Genomic DNA, 24,740 nt, shown 5'->3' with positions numbered 1-24,740 from the left:
GAGTTGAGAGGGACCGCCCTCTGTGCCAGAGAGGTCAATTCACATATACATAAGAGAGATTGTCTGTCAGTAGCTTGCTTCACTGTGGCACAACTATGCCACTACTGTAAATCTTATCTACCTGCCTATGGAGCTGAAACCAAAATGGGGTTTCAACTTCATTTAATGGGGGAAAGGTGTCACAACTTATTTCTCTACCTTTCCCTATCTCTCACACAGTCTCTTCCCCCTGTTCTTTTCTTCACCAATATGTCTGTACTCTGCTCTTCAGACACAAGAGACTGAGAGAGAATCGGTTTAGGCAGGAAAGGAAAATAAACAATTAACCAGTAAAGGCCTAACAGCTAAACCTAGGGGATAGAAAAGGCTATTGGCTACAATGCTATGAATCACAAATACATACACCCACACACACACGTACAACAAAAAGATCATAATCTTAATCTAACCATGACCTTGTATTAGTTAAGTAGTAATGATGGTAGCAGTGGGGGCAGGAGGGGGACAATGTCGGTTAGATCATGTCAGTATCAATTCACAAATGTAGGACACTGTCGAAAAGGTCAAATGAACCGGCTTTGGCGTTTTTCTGGGGATTAAAAGATTGGTTATCTCTCGTTTAGTCTCGTCTCCCATGCTCACTTGCCTCTCGTTTCTTTGTCTTTGCCCCAAACTCATGTTCCCTCTCCCCTGCTCAATGCCCCTGCCCCCCCCCACCACCACCCCATCCCAGCAGCAGGTTTTGACCCCCCCCCTCTCTCTCTCTCTCTCTCTCTCTCTCTCTCTCTCTGTCTCTGTCTCTCTCTCTCTCTCTCTCTCCCTCTCCCTCTCCCAGCTGCCCCCTTTCATTAATGCATGGGATGCAGAGACAGCGGAGAGTGAATATGAGACTCCACGTCATAGCCGCGGAGAAAGTGAGAGAGTGATGATGAGGGGAAGGGGAGGAGGAGGTTAGGTGAGTGGGGGGGGGGGGGGGGGGGGGGGAGCTGGGGCTTCTACACACTACAGTATCTGGCATGTTACAAGTTCAAGATGGTTCGGATGGAAGACTGTGTGAAGAGACAGGAGGAGAGGGCGGGGTGGAGTGGAGGGGAGGGGAGAGTGTAGTGCTTGGATTTGTGTCTTTTTTTGTCATTGTTGTCGTTGTTTTAATTCTCATTCCTCTCTCTTATATCATACTGAAGTCCATATATATCCTCCTCCGTAACGCTCCGGGTTAGCTCAGTAGAAGAAATACACTGAGGGGAAGAAGAGGAGAGGAGAGGAGGGACAACAATGTAGGGGGAGTGATTGATTGAAAGACAGAGAGAGACAGACAGGACAGAAAAGTCATTAGTCATTAGTCCAATGCATCTGCACATTTGCTAAAAACATTTTTACATTATGTGTGTGTGTGTGTGTGTGTGTGTGTGTGTGTGTGTGTGTGTGTGTGTGTGTGTGTGTGTGTGTGTGTGTGTGTGTGTGTGTGTGTGTGTGTGTGTGTGTGTGTGTGCGCGCGCACACACACACACACACACACAAATAGGCAGGCAGCCATGAATAATTGACTGGCAAAGACTGCAGCAGGCAGACTAGGCATGTCTTTGTTGGAGCAAAGATTATGCCTGTGATGCTGCATAAGTGCATAGCTGCCTCACTTGAAATAAAACTACATAAACCATTTACCTGATATTCCTCTCTCTTTTTCTCTTGTTGAACACATACACAGCTTAACGTCGGGTTTAGTTACACGACTCAGCCACCCAGGTAATGGCAACAATACTAATCACCGTAGTGAAAACTCCTGTCGTTAAAGTTGATTGTTGGATACCGTTTCTCCCTCTGTCATTTCCTCGTATTTCTAGTTTATTTAAATGAAATAATGTCATGCACATTTATCCAGTGCAAAGCCTACAGCATTCCTCGTTGACTAGATTTAGAAGACATTTTGAAGCTCTTTCTACTGAAGTGATCGATTATTTATATGGAGAAATCCCCGTCATTTAACATGCATCTCAATGGAGGAGAAGGTCATGATGATGCATTGGCTACTATTACATCAACCTGATTCGTGTTTTTTTCTGAAGTCGAGGTAGTTATTTTTCCGTAAACAAAGGGAACACGCCACAGTGGTCAAAAACAAGGAAGTAAGGGTTGTCGTTGTAGCTGTAACTGTAACCTCCGTTTTATGACTGTTAATGGAACATTAGCCCTACAAAACATTATAGAGGTAATGCTGTAAATAGTTTGGCTTTAACCACTTAAACCCTATATACATTGTTGACTCCAGGGGGACCCCCAGGGGTCTATAGGTGGTCCCCTCCTTTTTTCCTCTACACCGAAACTCAAAAACAGCTACAAGCTCAATCATAGCTCAGGTATTTTCAACAGCTATAGCTGTATGCCAGAGAGAGTGTAGCGGTTAAGACCAAGACTAACAACATTCAACCCAGATTTGGCTCAAACTAGGGATTAAATTTGTTCTCCTTCTATGCCACAAAGATGTGGTACAGTCATAAAGGAATGTGAATCTGTACTCTCCTTCAAAACTGCTCTCAAAGAGAACTTATAGGTAATAACTTATAGGTATAATTCAAAACTGGCCCCAGTAAAAAAAGCGTACGTATTTATTCATCCAGACAATGAGAGGTGAACATAAATCTGAATGAAAAAAATGTGTAATTTGTTGATTTTGTCCTTGGAAGTGCACACTATTCGCGTACAGACTTTAGTTTAGACACACCAAAGTTCCGACAGTCATTAGACTGACAACCTACCCCTAACCTAACTCTAATCGCAAGCATGACACAACGTGTATAATATAATATGGCATATTATATGTACAGTATATTATGTATAGTACATTACCAGTACTGTACCAATTCACAAACTTGGCTACACTTTATGACTCCCATATGCATAGGTAAGGTAATAGTAATGTATACTCACAGAATAGGATTCCAACGACAATGACTCCAATGATGCCCATCATGATCATCATCTGAAAGGAGAACATAAAATGAGCTCTTTCGTTTTGTTTTTCCACAATAAACTCCAACTTAACTCAGCATGGTGTCTCTATTTTGGGAATGTCATTATTGTCAAACTTATTTCATATTTTCAAAAATAGCAGATCTACAAGTTCACAACTGTCATGTTTTGATGTGAGCTTGTAGATCTGCTATTTCGCTATTTTTAAAAATAGGGTAGTGGTTATTGTGAAGATAAAGAAAACTTTATTGTACATTAAACCTTACATAAAACGGCACACTAGCAGTCAGTATACAAAAGTAAATAAAACAACATCACATAAACATCTTATTTAAAATGTCCACTGCAGTTGGCATAAACAAAGTATTATTTTTTTTGTGCTAATGGCACTCTAACCCTCTTGCCTGATGGTAACAGATCAAATTCAGGGCGAAGTGCGTAGAGTCATTATAAATCTGAATTGCCTGTTTGGTTATGGAGCAGTTGTATATGTCCTGAACACATTCTCAGCAGTATCAAATATACAGCAGATGGCACTTCTTCTCAAATGGCTACCTCGAGAATCTCAGTCACAATCCATCCACACAGCACAGCACACCATTAAAATAGCCAAAAACTAGTGAAAAGGGAAATATTTAAGTCAATAAAGTCCTTGCCATTCGTTATGATGTGGTACATAATACTGCTCCCTCAGTGGTCCTCGACCTTTTCAGGATCATAAAACACGACCATTCAGCTGCTGTGTTAGGTGGTCAGATGGGTGGGAGGGGTGCATTTTCAGCATGTTTAGTTTAATGATCAATCAATCATTCAATCAATCGATGGATTGTTTTTTACGGCTTGGATCAATGGAACTAGCATACTATACTGTATACAGTATGTATGTAGGCCTACTATTTAAATGCCTATTGGACAAGGATGTTATAACAGTAGTGAAAACTGTTATTCGTTTGCCTAGAAATAGCAGATCTACAAGCACACAACGTGTTACGATTTGCTTGTTTGTTTTCAAAATGTCATTTTTATTGAGGGGCACTAGCCCCTCCTATACACAGGTTTAATGTTTGTCTTTAGTTCAATGTTTGTTTTATAAACGCTATTGACAATTTACGTCATTTTGTAACTCATTACGTCATATTGTCTCTTTATTGTTAATTGCATTTAATGTTTGTGTTGGCACCGTTTGTTTTACATCACCATCACCTAATCAACACGAGTTAGACTTTAATAATTAGTCATTGGTTAGACATGGGTTAACGTTTAGGTGTGCTGCCCCGTGGGAGGTTAGGGTGAGGGTGAGGGTTTGAGATAGGTTGTAGTTGTAGGACTAATGACTGGTCTAACCAATGACTAATCTAAACCAAGTACTGTCTAAACTAAGCTGCATATATAGGAGGGGCCCCTCTAAAAGTGAGGACAGAAAGGTGAGGCCATTGTGATTGGCCGGAATGGGATGATGTATGATAAGAGCACCCCTCACTTTGTTCACACAGGTGTGATTTTTATTGAGGGGCGCTAGACAAAGTAGACAAAACTAGACAAAAATAAAATAGAGAAAGAAACCCCTCAACCCTCCCACCCATACTGCTCAGTGACACCACATGCTATAGAATAAAATAGTAAGATGATAAAAAGCTCATGGAAAACATCTAAAAAGAAAATGTCGTAGTCAACCATATCAGTGGTATCCTGTCTATTAATTGTTTCTACTCAAGTAATGGACAAGAGGCAGCCAAACCTTGGAGATCAAATTGTCTCTCCCTGTTTCTCAGGAAATATCTTATTCTCTCAAGATTAAGTGTACTAGTCATTTCATTTAACCAGTGCTTAAATGCAGGAGCCTCCTCCTTCTTCCAGTGAGTCAAAATTAGTTTTTTTGCTGTAATCAGACCATATGAGAAGAGTTGTTTCTGTGCTCTCGTCAACATAGGCATGGAGTCTGACAAACCCAGAATAATTAGTACAGGATCAGGGTCAATATGAATACTCAAAATATCAGAGAGTGTCTCAAATATCTTAATCCAATATCTTTGTATCCGAGAGCAAAGGGCAAAGCTGTGAAGAAGATTTGCATCTATTGCATTACATTTGTCACAGTGCGAAGAAATATCTGGGAATATGTTATGTAATTTTAATTTGGAATAATGGAGTCTATGTATGACTCGAAACTGGATATGGCAATGACTTCCCAGAGCTCGTCTGAATTTTCCCATGACAACTTAATAGCTGATGTAGTACAGTAGGTTGGTTTGCCACTTGAAATGATTCATAAAGATGTGAGGGTGTAAACACAAACATTAAATGCCATTGACAATGAATGGCCAGCTTTGAGAGTTTGTGTAAACACAAACGTTGCATAAACACAAATTCAAATTCGCCAGAATGAGATGATGTATTATGATGTATGATTATAAGAGAGCCCCTCACTTCACATGGGTGTGATTTTATGATTGATAGATAGATAGATAGATAGATCAGACGAAGGTACAGTGGGAGCTTGTTCCATGCCGACGGCCCGTAGAAGCAAAAAGCTGCTTCCCCGTATTTTTTAGTTGCCATTTTTTTAGGCAAAGTGAGCAGGCCAGCAGTGGAAGACCTTAGGGGGCGGTTTGGGACATATTTAGGCAGGCAGTCATGTAGGTAGGAAGGTGCGAGACCATTGAGAGCTTTATAGACAAGTAAAATAATTTTAAAATCAATCCTAAAAACAACCGGAAGCCAGTGCAGTGATGCCAAAACTGGAGTAATATGTTCTCTCATCTTAGTTGTAGTTAAAACTCATTGCATGCATTTTGGACAAGTTGTAATCTGTCAGTTGTTTTCTTAGGCAGTCCTGAAAAAAGTGCATTGCAGTAATCAAGCCGAGAAAAAACGTGGATTAGCGTTTTTGCATCGTCCAAGGACACATAGGCTCTGATTCGTGCAATATTTCTAAGGTGAAAAAAGGCAATCTTGGTAACATGATTAATGTGTGAATTAAAATTCAATTCAGAATCAATAATAACCCCCAGGTTCTTTACTGTACTGTTACTTTCTACAGTCAGGTTGCCAAGTCTGCTTAATATTGATTATTTCTGTTCACTAGAACCGATTATAAGAACTTCTGTCTTATCCTCATTTAGCTTGAGAAAGTTCTCATTCATCCAACATTTGATGCTAGACAGACAGGTAACCAGCGGGTCTAAAGCACAGGCATCATCTGGAGCCACAGAAAGATATAGTTGGGTATCATCAGCATAGAAATGAAAATTGACTCTGTGATTGGCAATGAGTTCGCCCAATGGCAGTATGTACAAGGAGAAAAGCAGAGGGCCAAGAATCGAGCCCTGTGGAATACCAGAACTGATGTCGTGTTTGTCTGAGTCAAACTCGGCTAGATTGACAAAGTAACTTCTATTTGATAGGTAGGAGGAAAACCAGGACAGGGCCGTACCAGACAGGCCTATCCAGTGCTCCAGACGCTGTATTAAAATTGAATGATCAATCGTGTCAAATGCAGCCGTTAGATCTAGAAGTAAGAGAACGGATACATGTTTCTTGTCAGCAGACACCCTAAGATCATTCATTACTTTTACAAGTGCTGTTTCTGTACTGTGACCTTTCCTAAAGCCAGATTGGAATTTGTTGTGCACATTATTGTTCTGTAGAAACACATCCAATTGATGAAAGATGCATTTTTCTAAAACCTTGCCCAGAAAGGGTAGATTTGAAATGGGTCGATAGTTACCCAAAACAGAGGGATCAAGATTGTGTTTCTTGAGAAGGGGCTTAACTACAGCAGTCTTCAGTGAGTCTGGGAAGACGCCTGATTCTAGCGAGCTGTTTACAATTTTTAGGATATCTCCAATCTAAGACCAGTCTAAGACCTCTTTGAGAAAGGTGGTGGGAATTGTATCCAATGAACAGGAGGATGATGTCATTTGTGATATGGTTTTGCGGAGTTCGTCTTCATCAATTGCGCAGAACGATAATAGGCTCCCCCTGGAGAGATCTACCCTGGGACCATTAGCTGCTGTTTGAAGGTTTGCACTAGCAGCAGCACCATTCATAATATCAGCTCTAATGTTAAAAATGTTGTTGTCAAAAAAGCATGCAAACTCATTACACTTAGCTTTAGAGGCCGGGAATGACTGCTTGTAGGACTGGGGGGGTTTTAAAAGTCGTTCAATGGTAGAGAATAGGACTCTGGCATTTTTCTTGTTCTCATTAATAATGCCAGAGAAATATGCCTGCCTTGCTAGACGCAAGGCTTTGTTATAGGCGACTGTTGACTTTTTAAGAATCTCTAGGTGGATGGTGAGTTTGTTTTTTCTCCAAGCTCGCTCAGCTCTACGACATTCTTGCTTCAGTGAGCGTGAATGCTCATTTATCCAGGGTGTTACTCTGGTGTTATGTTTCTTTTTTGTTTTCAAAGGAGCCACTATATCAAGAGCTGACTCTAGTTTAAGATTAAAAATTTGAACCATATCATTCACTGGGGGGGGGGGGGGGGGTATCGGGCAGGGGGGGGCCCAGGTGACGAGAGAACTCGTCGGCTGCAGAAGAGCTAAAAAAACGCTTTTTTATGGTATATTCAGTGATGTTTTTCTCTAGATCAGAGACAGTCATATTAAAACACAGCACAATATTAGATAGACAGATAGATAGATCCTTTTTACTCGAGTCGTGACCCATATAAATTGGTCCGTGTGAACCACAAATTAGTCCCAACCCACTGTTTGGGAAACCGTGGCCTAGAGCATCCCAGTGAGTTAATCTGACAGCCGTTCATTAGCAGATTAATGTTTGGGGAGCGTAATGTAATGTCGACATTCTTGAATCCTGTGACAGATGTGGCGTGTTCGGTTCAGCGCACCTCAATGTGGAGCTGTGTGGTCTGCATTCAGGCGTCATGGACTCAGCCCCATCAACCCATTAATGCATTCTAAATCATTAGTTCTCACACTCTCAAGATCTCCCCAAAATGTTCAAAAATAGCAGTCACGAAGATATACAAGCTGGGAATAGCCAAGAAGATTACAGGCCTACAGATGCTTTCTCGGTTTAAATGGGTTATAAACTGCACATACCAATATTGTGTGGTAAAAGTCAGTGTGGCTCAGTTCGCACAAGCATGCAATTTCCATTGTTTGAAAAGTGTACCTGCGGGCACTTCAAAAGAGACGTTTCGACCGGCCTCTTCCTTAAGAGTCAAACGGTTTTGAGTCTCTGAGGAAGACACCGGTCGAAACGTCAGTCAGCCCTGGAATTTTATAAAACGTGCAGACCCAGTTGAGTGCTACAGTAATTCCTTTGGTAGTCTATAACAAGCCCTTTGGACTTTTTGCATAATTACAGTATAATTGTACTATTTTGCTAAATTGTTAATAAAGTATTCAATCAATCGAACAATGTAATGTTTGAATCAAACAATCTTGTGAGATTGAACACTTCCTATACCACTATTTGCTTTTAGTCTGTGTTGTGTGTTTCTCAAATGGTGGTACCTAAGGAAATTTGGAGGCATGTAAGATCAAGTGGCAAATTAAAATATATATATTTTTAATGATAAAGAATTGACACACTTTGTGCGAACCTGCTGATCTGTATAGTGTTAAACCAAATAAAATTAATATTTATTTGCCTTCATACTTCAGACATTTGGACATTTCCTAAAATGCTATGGCCACATTTTACATTTAAATTGTAACACGTTTCATTCCATTTCATTCATAGCATCATGCTATAGCTAAGGTTTTCTCTTACAGTTTTCTAAGCAAAATATTGTAGTCAGGCATGCGGCCCGGTTTTGAAGTGTTCCCTGACCCAGAGTCGCTTGAGAACCACTGAACTAGACAGATGAGAGCACTAGTGAGTCACGAGCCACATACAGTGGCACATCATGCACGTGCTGCTTACCTTGCAGTTCTTCCACCAGTACTTGTTCTTGAGCTTGGCTGCGCAGCTTTCAAACTGGGAGGCTCCGGCCTGGAGTGCATCCGCCCTGTCATCCAGTTCTGATAGCTTCTGATCCCTCTCCAGCACCTTGTCCACGTTTACACGCATGATGTCCACCACCTGGAGCACAGTGGGAATTGTTGTTATTCACGCCAGGTTGAAATACCAAACACAAGCTAATTGCTGAACAACATCGCGCTGTCTCCTGTCCTAATGTCCTGTCCTTTGTCTTGTGACTAAATAATAATAATGGAACGCATGAAAGATTTCCATGGACACCTACGATATATATACGATATGGTATTACTGTATGGAGTATTATAAATTCCAGGAATCTCTGTGTATCTGTGTGTGTCTGCCTCGCAGATTGACCAATCTGAGTGACATTTGTGCCACTGTCATTTAGTACTCACATCACAGAAGACTCATATTGTTGGTGTTATACTAGTGTATACTTTACTAACAACAATGTGGTATTGTTTAGTTGTTTAGTACTACTATGAAAGCCTCCTAATTGCCATCTGGATTGAACTGGATTGTTGTCTAACAGTGCCAGGAAAGATGCGAGTCATGGCATGGGTCCGAGTCAAACCAGTGACATCACAATTATAGGCTACCAGGCCACTAGCACATCTTTGAAAGCAGCACAGTTGACGATGTGTGAGAGGGAACAGGATGATGAATACAAGGTCACATGCATACGAGGAAAGGAAAGGATAGAGGTTCAAGATGTATTGCCTTCTAAATTATCTAAAAGGCAATACATTAAAAGCTATATCGGGCTCTCACATCACATACGAGAATGAAGTCAGAATCCATTTGCAAATTGCCATTGGCGGCATTACCGCCACATTGTAATCAGACTTATTATCCCACCGAGCAATATGGATGATACGGCTACTTTCAAGAGTGTTCTTGATGGAGGATAAATGACCGGATCAAGATTGTTGGGTTGAAAACCAACCATTTGCTGTACCGTGACGTGTTAATACATATAATTCTGTGTACATTTTAAACGGTTAGTTCAGATTGTCCAGTACTACGCCAGCCGCAGCACAAAACCGTATAGTTCCATGTGACAGAGGGGTCAAAGTTGAATGAAAGTTGTGCTATATGGTAGAAATAAGTCAACAATACAAATTATGCTAGTTTTGTGGATTAATTTATGGCCAACAGTGCCCCCCACCACCAAATGACCGGAACAACTTCATATTCCCCAAAACCAGACCCAACACTGACCCTTCCGGGTCACAGAAGGAAGGACACATGCATCTTAATGGCGTGGACAGATGGGAGGTGGGCTCACCTCATCTACTTGGGCCTGTGTCTGTTGTAGCCTGCGGTTGCTGGTGTTGTTGGGTGGAGCAGCGGGAGCGCCTGGGGCTCCATCTGCTCCTTCAGCTGGAGGGGCGGCATCTGGGGCAGACCTGGGGAGGAAGAGGGGGATGAAGACAATTGATTGATTGATTGATTGATTGATTGATTGGTGGATTGATTGATTTATTTATTAAAGGGACACTTCACCCTTTTTGCAAAAAAATATATGTTAATGACGTTTAGAAGCTTTAGATCACTTTCCTGGGGGTATTTATGTGTGTAATATGTGGTTTTAGATATTTTAGATTGTAGCAGTGAGCCTGTTGTCTCTGATGTCATGGATTCTGGTCTCACTACCTTCCTGGACTACAATTCCCATAATTCTTTGGTGCACTGCTCTCCTTGTGGATAGGGGGAGAGCTGTCTTACTGAGACAACATGTAGTCCAGGAAGGAAGTGAGCCCAGTGTCCATGACATCAGAGACAACAGGCTCACTGCTACAATCTAAAATATCTAAAACCACATATTACACACATAAATACCCCCAGGAAAGTGTTCTAAAGCTTCTAAACGTCATTAACATATATTTTTTTGCAAAAAGGGTGAAGTGTCCCTTTAACAGTTTGCAGAATTACAGTACATTTCAAGCACAGCTCAATACAAAAACTGTTAACTGCGAGTGGACGACACCATAAACTAGCATTACACTTGTTTACAGGAGGGTCCACCGTTTTCAATTCATCATAACATTTTAGAGACGTACAAATATACACTTCTATATAGCCAAAAACAGGAAATCATCATAAAGGTCGTAAAAAGGGGGAAAACATGTACAGTGAGGGGGAAAAGGAGTGGGTGGGGGGTTCAAATTCGAAATTGCAGTGCCCTTTGAGAATGGTTTTGAAGGAGTCAAGGGATTCACACGTCTTAATGACAGTTGGTAGGGTGTTCCACATTTTTGTGTCATAGGAGCTAAATGAATTGTCTCTTGTTTGTGCCGAATCTGGGTTGCACATGGTTTGTTGAACTCCCTCTGGTGTTGTGGGTGTGGACTTCATTGACATTAAGGAAGTATTTAGGGTATCTTGGTGGTGTATCAAATCTTGTGGAGCAGACCCATTGCAAGATGCTGCACTCTGTCGTCAACCCTAAGCCATTCCAGCCTGTCAAAGTGGGCAGGGGTGAGGTGGGTTCGGGGGGTGAGACCCAGTAGTAGCCTGACCAGTTTGTTTTGTGAAGTCTGGAGCCTTGTTTTAAGGGCCTTTGAGGTGCTGTGGTACCAAGAGGTGCATGCATAGTTGAAGAAACCTTGTACAAGGACTCCTGTTAAGGTCTTCAAGGTGTTTTTGTTGACCAGTGAGGAGATCCTGTATAGGAATCTTGTTCTTTCTTTGGGAGGACAATTAAGAATATTCTTTTATCAATTTGATGTCGTCATTTACGACGATGGGCCTTCTTCAGTATAACTGCATGGCTGCTGGAAGGAAATAGCTGTATAGAATCAAAGGCTTGTTTCAAAAGAGGTAACAAAACGGTCCGTGGGCCGCTGGCGTAGCGGTCCAGGCACCTAGGCTGACAGCGTGTCGCGGGTTCGAATCCTGATCCTGATGACCTTTTACTGCGTGTCAGTCTACTGTGCTATAAATAAAGGCCAGTAACATAATGGTGTGAAAGATTAAAAGTAGGAGAGTTGGAGGATGTGGCTAAGATGCAAGGAAGGCAGGCATGGAGGGAGGGGGGATTGGGCTTGAAAGGGGTGGACTGAAAAAGGAAGGCATACATTAAAATGTAATATCACGAACGACAAGAAGGAGTCCAATAGGAGCAGTTGGCCAATACAAACTAAAAGTAGAAAGGTAAAATATACATGGCAAATCAAATCATTAAGTGGTATTGATGGACAGATGGAGTCGGGGCAGAGAGAGAGGATGTAAGATGGCCTTCAATTAAGTATTCCAAATAAGGAGTTAATTGGCCTTGAGCTAAAGTTGGAATATAACGGGAAAGGTTAAGAAAATGTGTCACTTGCATAATGTGTTGCTATACAACCAGTATAGTTAGTCAGAATTCTGCCAGGCGAGAAGAGAATGCATGTAAAGGCTGAGGCTCTTATTGGAGCCGACCGATGGAGAATGCCCTACCCCCCATCCTTCCATTATAGTGGGCCCTCATATTGTAATGGTATATGAAGGCACCGCGGGATGCCCCAAACCTCAGAACAATCGATCATGACATATGATATCATTGATGTCCAATCGTCTGATGAATTGACTTGAGCATTCCCATCTGGAAACAGTTTCTAAAACAAGACTTGAGGCTTATTTATGTACAAAAGTATGTAGCCTAAATTCGCTGAGGGGGAAAAAGTAGGTAACCATAATGATTGGAAGGATGAAGGAAGGGAAAAAACTAAAAAACTAAACTCCTTTTAAAATCTAGCTGTGAACAACACGACCCTTGAATAGCCTACATTATTTAGTGCAGCTGTGACGGGAAAATCTACTTGCGTCAGCAAAATCCATCAAGCTGAAACAAATCAATTAGAAATACAAGGAGGAAAGAATCGAAACATAACAAAATGTAACCAACTAAACTAAGGTATATATTTTAAACTGATCACATTGGGAAAAAAGATGGGGAAAAATAGAAAACCGCATCAATACTCACATCTTCTATGCAGCCGTGTCGAACTGACTCACGGATAGCGGAGGGGGGATACGGGGTGTGCGCGTGTGCGTGCGTGTGAGAGGGGGAGGGTGAGGGTCTGAAGTCAGGAGAGGAAGATCACAGATGACAGAGACAGGAGGTTTGTAGGTTGTGGTCCAAACAAAGTCCAAAATGTTCAATTGGGAAAGTAGCCTATAATTAAAAGTGGTGGAGGGTCTTTGGTGCAACGGAGCTTTTTATAGCGACGCGCTTATTGCAGCCCAAGTCATCACACTGACTGAAGTAGGCTACCGCAATACCGAGGCGCGCACTGGGCAATAACTCAATCGCACACACAACCACAGGAGCGGAACAAACGAGCAAACAGCAATCTCAAGCGAAAAAGCACTTCTCTCCTATAATCCGTTAGAGAATGAAAACCCCCAGGATGTTTGTAATATTGCGAGACCGTTATTCCAAAGGATGCGTAGACTAGACTGAGAGATGCTCAAGAAAGTGGGTGCAAAAGAAATCACACAAAAACGCACAGCTGTCTGTGGTCGTTTTGAGCACTATACCAAAGCGCTTGCAGAAATGTCCAGTCAGGAAAAAAATATTTTTTGTTGTTTAACACAAGACACCTCTGTGATTTGTATCGCCGGCTGTCTATCACCCCTCTCCCGGATGGACAAGTGCACGCACGGCGTCTTGTGGCGAAGTGCGGTAGTTGCGCTCGAGTGTGCGATACTGCAATAATGCGTCGTTCCCGTTCCCTTCTCCAGTTGGACTCGTAACGACGGTGCGGTACAGCCTACCTCCTTCCTACATCCCCTCCCTTCCTCTCTTCGCCTTCTCCCTCCCCCTCCCCTCTCGTTTCTCCCTACACTTCGCAGTACTGCAGCTTTCTGTGTCGGATGGGATGGGGCCGCAGGACGACACTGCGGTACAGTGGTGGTGGTTTGGTTGACTACAGAGTACAGAATGTTGACTCGGCGAACAGCCCCCCCCCCCCCCCCCCCCCCCCCATAACCAGTCGTGGACCTCGCTGGGTCTGAATGGGAGTACTATTGTATTATTGTAGTCTCCCTCCCAATTACCTCCATCCTCACGTTTGAATCATTTGCCATAAAACATAGCGTCGCTCTTTTTATTTAGCGTCCCAGCCCCCATGCCATATGAATGTAACTCCATGATGGAATGCATGAATAAGCGACCGTGAGACATGTGCACGTTACTGCATAGGCATCCATGAGTATAGGCTACAGAAGTGTCAGGTCTGTTTTGTCTGCAGGGCAGGCATATAGATGAAATGCACCTTTAATCAAAATGTTCTATTGGAGAAATCCATAAAAAAGGGACCAAGTGAAATATCAGTTGCTTGTGAATTTTTGTCTAATTGATAGTGTGTGACAGCCACCCACCACCCCAAGGCTAGTTAAACAGCTTTGCTGACACCAAAATTACCACACATCTAAAACAATACATCCCTCTACATTCCTGTGGGAAGCACAGATAAACTAATCAGAAAGAATATCACTGACCTGAAGTGACTTCCAAGTAGTTTTAAAATTGGTTTCCAGATTTGGCCGATTACTGGTCTCACCCATGGCTACATCTCATGCTTTTAATCCTCTCTGTGCTGGAGAGATACCAGAGAGCAGGGCTAGTAGCAGATCCAAAGCATCAAATATTTGGATCATGTCATCCTAAAAATCAGTGTCATTCTTCTTAAGACAATTTTACAGACAGTAAAACAGTGTCTGGTTAAATTAAACTTGTAGGGACAGAAACAAAACCACAGTAACATATCGAAGGAATTTCATTTAATTCAAATCGAATGCTTTATAAATAATATACATACAAAAGAAAACGTACAACATTGTGTCAGCTCGGCATACTGGTCTTATATATAGTCTCCGTCGGGTGGAAAGGAAACCTCATGATGTCCAAAAAATGTCAGGATTCGAATTCAAAAATTGGAAAAGTGGCAGATCGATAAGTGCAACATTTTCTGCATTTCGAGCTTGCGGATCTGCAACTTGTGATGCTTGTGTGTGACGCTGTGTAGAGTGATCAAGTATAGGTCATCCATTTGAGGATGACCAGCTCGGTTCAGCCCACATCAGCGGTGTTTGCCGTAACGGTTGAATCGTCGGTAGAGGAATTTGATTCTCTTCTGCAGGTTGTGTCTCTCCAGTGTCATCATCCTGTCGCCCACCAGCTTCTTCTTCCTGATCAGACGCTCTAGCTCGTTACCTTGGAAACCCTTCAGCCAGCAGGGGGCTTTGATGAGGTCTCGCGGGTGGGCTTTGAAATCACCTGCAGGCACACACAGCAAGAGGGTCAGGTCTGTGTGAGTGTGCGTGTGTAGTTTTTTCTCTTTTTTTTAATGTTTTTTGTGGCTTTCGCCTTTATTTTATATTTCTTTATAGAGGAACAGACAGGCCGACAGGAAATGGGGAGAGAGATGGGGGGTGACATGCAGTAAATAGTACAGCAGATAATAGGAACGATCTTTCACTTGGTGATACAAGCGTGACATTTGGCATGAACATGCCTCTGGGTCACATCTTTAACTTTTTTAACCGAGCCAACGAAAAATCCAATATGGCGGTCATTTTTCAAGATGGCCGCCAAATAAAAAAGGCCTTTTGTGGCGGTTCTGGACAACCATGGGTGCCGACTCGAGACCGGGCACTGCACTCCCTGTGGGTGTGTGGAACGTGTGTGTCGAATTTGAAGTCGGTGGGGCGAACGGTTCTCGAGTTACGTGGATTACAGATGTACACACGCACACAAAATTCGTGACAATATAGCAGATCATTGGAACGGTTGTTCGCTTGGTGATACAAGCGTGACATTTGTCATGAACCTTCCTTTGGGTCAACATTTTTAACCGAGCCATCCAATAATGCAATATGGCGGTGCTATTTCAAGATGGCCGCCACATCTAATTGTTAGCCTATGTCTACATTTCTTACAAATTTTAGGAAAAATTTCACCATTATAGATAGATAGTTTTTTTATTTCTTTTTATATTCTTTATATTATTTCTTTTATTTTTGTTATTATTTTTAGTTTTCATACTGAAAATGGTAGCATGCTAATGCTAAGTTAATGCTAACATGGTAGCATGCTAATGCTAACATAATAATGCTAACATGGTAATATGCTAGCATGCTAACATGATAATGCTAACATGCTAATTAGCATTAGAAAATGGTAGCATTAGCATGCTACCATTTTCAGTATGAAAACTAAAAATAATTAAAAGAAAAAAAATATATATAAAGAATATATATATATTTTTTAATTTAAATAAATCTATCTATCTATCTATAATGGTGAAATTTTTCCTAAAATTTGTAAGAAATGTAGACATAGGCTAACATTTAGATGTGGCGGCCATCTTGAAATAGAACCGCCATATTGGATTCTTGGATGGCTCGGTTAAAAAAGTTAAAGAGGTGACCCAGAGGCATGTTCATGCCAAATTTCACGCTTGTATCACCAAGCGAACAACCGTTCCAATGATCTGCTATATTGCACGAATTTTGTGTGCATGTGTACATCTGTAATCCACGTAACTCGAGAACCGTTCGACTTCAAATTCGACACACACGTTCCACACACCCACAGGGAGTGCAGTGCCCGGTCTCGAGTCGGCCGCACCCATGGTTGTCCAGAACCGCCACAAAAGGCCTTTTTTATTTGGCGGCCATCTTGAAAAATGACCGCCATATTGGATTTTTCGCTGGCTCGGTTAAAAAAGTTAAAGAGGTGACCCAGAGGCATGTTCATGCCAAATTTCACGCTTGTATCACCAAGTGAAAGGTTCTCTCACAATATGGCTGTTAGCCGCTGTACTAAAAGGCCACCGAGATCGGGAGTCGAACCAGCGGCACACTGCCAGACTGGATTACCAGCCAAGGTGCCTGGACCGCTGAGCCACGGCCCAGGCCGTGTATCGTTTTTTTAGTCTTTTCAAAGATGAAACACTTTGAAAATACACCCGAGACCCACAAACACAATAGATAGAAACACAAAACATTCAAAGAGAAAGCGAGTGACGTGAGAGGAAGTGAGTGAAAATAAGATGGGGACGGGGACAGAGCACAAAAGAAAAGCAAGAGAGAGCAAGAATACATGCGGGTGGGTGGTGCAGCGGTCAAAGACAATAAGAAAATAGGGAAGGGTTGACACATCCAAACAGGAGCCAGGATGTTGAAACTGGTACTGGCACACATTTTATCTACATACACTGCTGATGCAGCGCTGAGAACGGTCAAGAACCGTCCCATTCCATATATATTACCCAAAGAAACAACAAAGCAATGATTGCAACACTATTGAATTGTGGAAGTCCAAGTCATTGGGTGCATGCACACAGCTAGTGGATTATTTTTGAGTGAGCAAAATGTGAACCCAGGCAGCACTTCAGCCGTTCCTTTGATATCTTCCGGGACTTTGAGCAGCTGGTTGTGTAGTAGATGTATCCATCCCAATGGTTAGTGCCCATCACTGCCGTGTGATAGTTCACCAATGCTGAACCCGACGCGTCATTCTTCACGCTAATGAGCTGCTTCAACTTGTCGTGCTTCTTTCCGGTTTTCCCCCTTATAATGGGAGTGGGTGGAACTTGGTGCCACTTTAAGCGTATGTCTGCCCGTGCGCATTTAGCAACATTTAGTTATTATTGGTATACTCTTAATGATTGAGTGTGTATTAAGAGCTCGGGCAACTACTTTGATTGTGGTACTTAAGATTTCATATTGTTTTTATTGGTCATATTTTACGGGTAACAAAATCAGCTCCACCCACTCTGTTGCAACGTGAACCATGGCGAATTATGAGGTTGTTGGATGCCGCCATCGAATGCGGCGCAATGCAATGCAACGTCAGCAGTGAAGCATCCATCATTAATTAAAAATCAGACCGTCTGAAGTGAGTTGTGCTGTACGTACTGTACTGTACTAGCCCTCCTCCCTGGCCTGTGTGTGTCTGTGTTAGGCTGTGCAACAGTGACACTTGGTGGTGAACAAATGCTATAACGCTATTTTCGTGCTCGGACACAGCGTTGACGCTGATGTGACGCCTGATGGCTGCAGTGGAGCTTTGGCCTTAGGGATGTCTGACCAAATAATGTTCGGGAAATCCACTGCTATGATAACTTGTCCCCCCAAATATCCGCTTTGGCACTGCACAGCTTGCATTTAACCTGGTTATTTTCTCCTATTCTCCATTCTCCTAATAGTTACACACATCTTCATAATGCGATGTGAAAGTGTACCTGTGACGAGTGACTGAGAAAGTGAGTGAGCATTTTGCTTCTGGCTCCACTGTAGCACCCTCTCTTCCTCACTCACAGTTTAAATTTAATATCCAGCCAGCAGTGTGAACATGAATAAATAAATTGGCATTTACAGTACAAAAGTATTATCCTAAACATATATATATATATATATATATATATATATATATATATATATATATATATATATATATATATATATATAATATATATATAGGCCTAGGAAATTAAGATATTTGGAGATTGAAAGGAACAAATGATCTAGTCTTCACATCCAAAGCCAGTACATAGCCAGCTATACTTTCATGCTTTGTCGGGTTGAAGAAACTCACCAAGGATCCCTATGTTGTCATAAACCCCAAACATACTCCTCTTCTCTGTCCATCTATCCACAACCTTCGGAGTAGGGATGGAATGCATCCGGACTCTGCAGCAGACACCTGAGCACAACACATTGATTTGTTATGATCGATGAGATAAGGTCAGAATTTCAGAACTGAATTGATGTTTAAATACCCATTCACACTTTAAAGCTACATACTAACTAGCGGACAGGCCGGATTGATGAGAACATGTTAAACTTAATTTATGCATCGCAGAGCCTTTGGCAAAACACAAACTTATAGATATGGCTAGAAACAAAGCCAGCCATACATGATCCCAGTAAATATGTTAAGAAACTGACACACATTATGTGTCCAGAAACACAGCCATCACTAGATGTATCTACAAACACAGCTATATGTATGTATGTGTTTAGTACAAGTCCATACATACCAGTAGATATGTGTCTAGCGGTCTGTAACAGAGTCAAAGAAGACTGACAGAGAGAGGCTCCAGCTCTCAGAAACCCTCCCAACACCGACATGACACCTGGAACAGAAGTCAAGAGCAACAAAAGGAAAATGTTGGCTTTCTCAACAAGGCCACACAATGAAATGAAAATATGCTTGGCTGCATGCTGCTTGTCACGATGACGATGCCAAGTCGTCTATATCCATATATTATGGAGTTCTACATTGGCATGATGTCAGCACTAAGTGTCTGTCATTTCCATATATAGAAGTCTAGATGAGCCTGGTCCAAATATGGGGTTTGTGATGTCAGACTTGGATATGCTAGTAACATTATATCGGATATATCCATATGGAATACCAATATTCACTGGGGTAACTCTGGCGATCGACCAATCGAATTCCCATATATGACGTGAAGGTGAGTGAAAGCCTTCGTTACAGTCCTGATATACACTCAAGGTTGTGGGTTCGAACCCTGCTTGGGGTCAACGTCAGCAATGGGCATTTGGTTATAGAAGTGTATATTTGTACATCTCTAAATGTTATGGTTTACAATGGTGGACCCTAGCCCCTCTCGGAACCCTCCATAAAGCTTTTCTGAAATGTTGATGTCGCTTTGTGTAGGGTCCCTGTTCATATTTATATTTTCGTATGGGAATTTTGGACATAACGCGGACATAAATATGCCCGCTAACATCGTATCTGCGGCGTTTGACTGCCTTTTTTTGTTTGAGTTATTCTGAATTCGTGAACTATAAGTACCTATACATCCCGATATGACAAAATCTCATATCACGATATAGAATTTATTTTATCACGATAACGATATACTCACGATATAGCATATTTTTTACGATACCTATTTTTTTATCTAAAAGAATTGATTTTTGTTCAGGTCGAGAACTTTACTGTACTTGGGCTGTACTGTACTGTACTGTACTGTACTGTACTGTACTGTAATGTACTGTACTGTACTGTACTGTACAAGCTCTCCTCCCTGGCCTCTGTCTGTGTTAGGCTGCACAACAGTGACACTTGGTGGTGACAATAGTTATGCTATTTCGTGCTCGGATACAGGGACAGGGACACACATAGCTGTCTATAATGGTTGCACCACTCAAAAAACAATTAAATTCACATTATCTAGTCTACTTATATGAATATAATACTGATGCCCTTCCCATGCACAGACAGGCCCAAAGCAAGTACAAAAATATTACAAAATAAAATGTATATAATAATAATTAGAGGCTGAACTCAATTGTTCAGCCTCTGTAGACATTTTTAAAGCACAGCTCAAGACCCACTTCTACAACATTGCTTTTAATTGATCTTTTATTTTTTGTTATTCATGTCCTCACTGTATTGCATCACTGCTTGTTTTTTAATGTCGTTGCCTTGCTTTTCTTTTTTTCTCCATTGCTCTGTAAAGCACTTTGAGAGCTGCATTTCATGTCATGAAAGGTGCTATACAAATAAAGTTTTATTAGTATTATTAATAATAATTATTATGACAATTAAAAAGAAAAAAGAAAGAAATAAGACGTTGCCATTCAGACACAGAAGTACAGGCCTGTGTCTGCATTAAATTGGCTTAAGGAAAAAATAAATATCTCATGTCACAGTTTGTCACTACAGTTGTTTCAGTTCATTTAAGCTCTGTATAGGGAATCAACATGTTCTGTTGTAGTTATAGTTTAGTTTGTTAAAGACGTTGGGCAGCTTAACGATGTTTAATTGACTACAGGCGATAGAGTGAGAGAGAACGCGATCTTGTCGTCAACTCTCCATGCCCACAGCTGTGCGTATATGGGAGTCTGGGACGAGTGGGGCTTTTTCTTTTCCTTTTTTTTTGATGATCACAACAAAGTCAGCGTCTTGTGTTGTTGTTGTAAGCTGTTGCTGAATTAAGGACTTTTCAAATGGAATAATTTATTTGGAACAATAAAACAAGACAGACGCAGCAGGAGGACTGCACAGGTAAGAGGAACGTCTTCGTCTTGGAAGAAGTTTGCAGTGCACCCGACGACGGACAAGCTTATTGTTCAACTGTGTAAAACATGCGTGGCTCACGCAATTTATCAATTTGACCCAACATGAAACCTGCATTTATAACAGTGAATGACCGGTTACTTTAGGGCGCGTTCGGAAATAGCGCACTAGGCGCACTGTGCAATGCAAACTGATAGATGAGTTCGCTCCGGTGTGGTATTTCCGAACGTGCCCCTTACACCACTCTGAATCTCGTCAGCCATCATCATCATCTCCCTCTTTTAGGTGCAAGCACCACCTCGGCTTGTGTTGTGGTCGTGTTGGCCTTAGAGTATATAATAGAGAAGACATCCGAAAGGTGTTGGCTCACTGTTTTCAGTGCGCGCGGTGGGCTGCTGGGCATGCCGTATATAAGCGCTGTGACGTAAAATACTGCCGTAAAGCGAAACGGCGATATAAGCGATATAGCTTTTTTTTCGTGATAGACATTTTCTATCGAAAATACGATATATATCGTCATATCGCCCAGCCCTAATCCCGCTGCGAATATCTCCTGTGGCGCGGAAGCCGTTAAGTATTTTTAATCTTTGTTTGACCGATTTGGTCGCTTTATTTCTTCTTGTTTGTTTACCGTTTATTGTACCGCCTCCCGGTGTGCGGTTGGCTTGTGCGGCTACGTCCCTGCCTCTGATCTGCTGTCATAGCTATAGCGCCACTAGCTAGCCAGATAGGCGGTACAATGAGGTGTCAATAAACAAGGAAGGAAGAGAAGAATCAAAGCGACCAAATCGGTCAAACAAAGATTAAAAATACTTAACGGCTTCCGCGCCACAGGAGATATTCGCAGCGGTATGTATAGGTACTTAAAGTTCACAGATTCAGAAGCCCTCAGAGGAAAAAAAGCCGTAAAAGAGCACAGACAGGCCGTATTCACGGTGTTTATGTTTTATTTATGTCCGCGTACCAGGTGGCACGGTACTGCTGGAACAGGACCCCATGGTCTGGGTCGTCAAAAATGTCAGAAACTTCAGTACCATTGGGTTCTGCTTGGAGGGCTAGGTGGACCCTATTGTAAACCTATCGTCAACAGTTAACAGTTTTGTATTGAGTTGTGCTTGTAACTGTAATTCTCCAATCTGTTAATAAATACTTCAATCAATGCGGGTTGCAACGGGTTCCTATAACGCCAAATCAAATTGGTTAAGATCTGAGCAAAGTCTCCTGAGGAGGCCAGTCTGGAGCCTGTCCTGGACGATCGAGGTATCCGGCCGTAAATACAAATCCAGACTGAAGTGTATAAAAATATGTTGTGTGTGACGAGACAGAGATAAAGCAACATTTGCAGTGCAATTATGAGCAGGAAGCTGGGACTCCTGGGAGACAGTGAGGACTCCACGGATACGTATGGATGATGACAATGTAGCCCCTCTCGGAACCCTACATAAAGCTTTTCTGAAATTTTTATGAGTTTTATGTAGGGTCCCTGTTCATGACTATATTTCCGTATGGGAATTCTGGAACGCGGACATTAATATTCTCTCTAAGCTCATATCTGCGGCGTCTGACGGCCTTTTTTAGTTTAAGTTATTCTGAATTCGTGAACTTTAAGTACCTATACATTCCGCTGCGAAAATCTCCTGTGGCGCGGAAGCCGTTAAGTTTGTTTGACCGATTTGGTCGCTTTATTTCTTCTTGTTTGTTTACCGTTATTGTACCGCCTCCCGGTGTGCGGTTGGCTTGTGCCGGCTACGTCCCTGCCTCTGATCTGCTCTGTCATAGCTATAGCGCCACTAGCTAGCCAGATAGGCGGTACAATGAGGTGTCAATAAACAAGGAAGGAAGAGAAGAATCAAAGCGACCAAATCGGTCAAACAAAGATTAAAAATACTTAACGGCTTCCGCGCCACAGGAGATATTCGCAGCGGCATGTATGGGTACTTATACTTCACATATTCAGAAACCCTCACACGAAAAAAATTCGTCAAAGAGCACAGACAGGCGTTATCCACGTTGTTTATGTTTTATGTATGTCCGCGTACCAGGTGGCATGGTACTGATGCAACAGGACCCAATGCACTGGGTCTAACAAATGTCAGAAACTTCAGTAGCATTGGGTTCTGCTTGGAGGGCTAATGACAATGGTGTGTTGGTGTCGTCTTGAGGTGATATTTCACTAATTACAGAACAAGCTTTAGCAGGCTGTGTGTGTAGTTAAATTGCAGTGTACTAGTCTGAAATGAATTGACCCCTACTGTTAGCCTATTAGCCTATCGGATTGTCCAGCAATATATTGAGTATCTTACCCGTTTTTAAGTCTGAACATAGCCTATATAATCGTACACTCACCGAATCGCTCGTGGCGGTCGCCAAGGCCACAGAAGACACAATAAAGCAATACAGTTCTGAATTAAAATAAGTTATTAACAATCTGACACGCTCGCTGTGGTCGCTTCCATTTTACAAGATATCCCAGAAAGCATAGCGCCGTTACCGTAAACGACAGAAGAAGCGAAGGAAAAAACTGACATATATTATTCATGTTGCGTGAAGCTTTAACACACGGATTTGTGTAATGCATAGAAATGCGTATGGTTGTGTTTCTAGTAGAAACAGACAAAAAAAAAACGCATTTGTGAAAATGTAATATCAATCGTCTAGCGGCCCCACGGTCAGTTCGAAATACCACTGGGATGGGATGTCTATCTCTATTCTTGAGATCAAACGCCTTGGATGTTTGTGTTTTTCACATGATTGAATGCAAACTGCAGCATTTGCGAATGGTAATTTTGAACCGCCAGGGGGAGCCAGTGGGATGACTTGATCTGTACACACAGGCCTAGCCCCTAGCTACAGACTGTATCAGATGAGTATACTGTATACTGTATTATACAGTATACTCATCATTGATACAGTTTGTAGGGTGACCAGATAGGGTGTAGGGTGACCAGATTTGTACTGTAGGGTGACCAGATGTCCCCCTTTGTGTGGGACAGTCCCTCATTGCCAGGACTTTTCAGGCGTCCCACAAATTGAGACCATGTCCTACATTGTGACTGGCAGGCCTCACTGCTGAAATGCCTTAATAGTTAGTCCCCTAATAGTTGGCTCTCTTGCCTCTTTCCTGCAAGATGTGTTATGTCTGTTAAAATAACATGAGAAATATCCCCTAGGCTATGGTACCAAGTCGGCCATACCACCCATGACCAAAATTTGCATTTAAAACAAAACGTGAGACATCAGTTAGGATCAATTCTGGTCACTAAAAGGGCATCGAGGGCTTTCCTGTTGTTCTGTAGCTGCTGTCTATGAGGTCTATAGTGGCTCAGTGCAGGGTGACAGGTTTGAACTGCATGGCCAAAGTGTGTCTCTTTATAGACAGCTTGAAACAGAACCTGTATTCTCAGTTGAGATTCTGGTTGGTTTACATTACTGGTCAGGTCAGTGGTCAGGTTGCATTCAGGTGTTAAAATACCAACATAAATCAGAAGTCCATGAGCCAGAGCTCCAAATGTGGGCTATGATTACCTAATCTGGGTTCCCAGGAGGTTGAGATTACCAAATGAGTAGGCAAAGCCATAGAAGACATTTTTAAAATTTCGACGTCAGGCCTAAATGGGTTAATATAGATTAAACTGTTTCAAGTAAAGTACTGTATGATATTTACATGTTATTTTCACCTAGGTGAATTGGATGGCACATTTTAAGAAATTGTTATCACCATGAAACTTCCCCAGTTTTCCGAAATTGTACATTTAAATATGTAAATTAG

General features: G+C 41.9%; 2 protein-coding genes across 2 annotated transcripts; both read right to left on the bottom strand.

Moving 5' to 3' along the window:
- Positions 1 to 1,059: 1,059 nt before the first annotated feature.
- On the bottom strand, positions 1,060 to 13,589 carry LOC310855673 (vesicle-associated membrane protein 1-like). Its single transcript, XM_083760774.1, has 5 exons — positions 12,893 to 13,589; positions 10,214 to 10,334; positions 8,869 to 9,027; positions 2,929 to 2,980; positions 1,060 to 1,238 (listed from the first exon to the last, which is right to left on the bottom strand). Coding segments are annotated over exons 1-5 (351 nt in total). The 5' UTR covers positions 12,895 to 13,589; the 3' UTR covers positions 1,060 to 1,221.
- A 1,089-nt stretch (positions 13,590 to 14,678) lies between these two features.
- On the bottom strand, positions 14,679 to 23,446 carry mrpl51 (mitochondrial ribosomal protein L51). The gene is made up of 4 exons (XM_083760763.1): positions 23,318 to 23,446; positions 18,960 to 19,055; positions 18,515 to 18,622; positions 14,679 to 15,190 (listed from the first exon to the last, which is right to left on the bottom strand). The coding sequence occupies exons 2-4, from the start codon at positions 19,048 to 19,050 to the stop codon at positions 14,994 to 14,996; spliced, it is 396 nt and encodes a 131-aa protein (XP_083616889.1). The 5' UTR covers positions 19,051 to 19,055; positions 23,318 to 23,446; the 3' UTR covers positions 14,679 to 14,993.
- Between the last annotated feature and the right edge of the window lie 1,294 nt (positions 23,447 to 24,740).

Source organism: Protomyctophum parallelum (genome assembly GCF_964188405.1).
Source record: "Protomyctophum parallelum genome assembly, chromosome: 3".
In the NCBI taxonomy this organism is placed as follows: Eukaryota; Metazoa; Chordata; class Actinopteri; order Myctophiformes; family Myctophidae; genus Protomyctophum; species Protomyctophum parallelum.
Note: the sequence above shows the minus strand (reverse complement) of the source record. Positions and strands in the feature narration are given on the sequence as shown.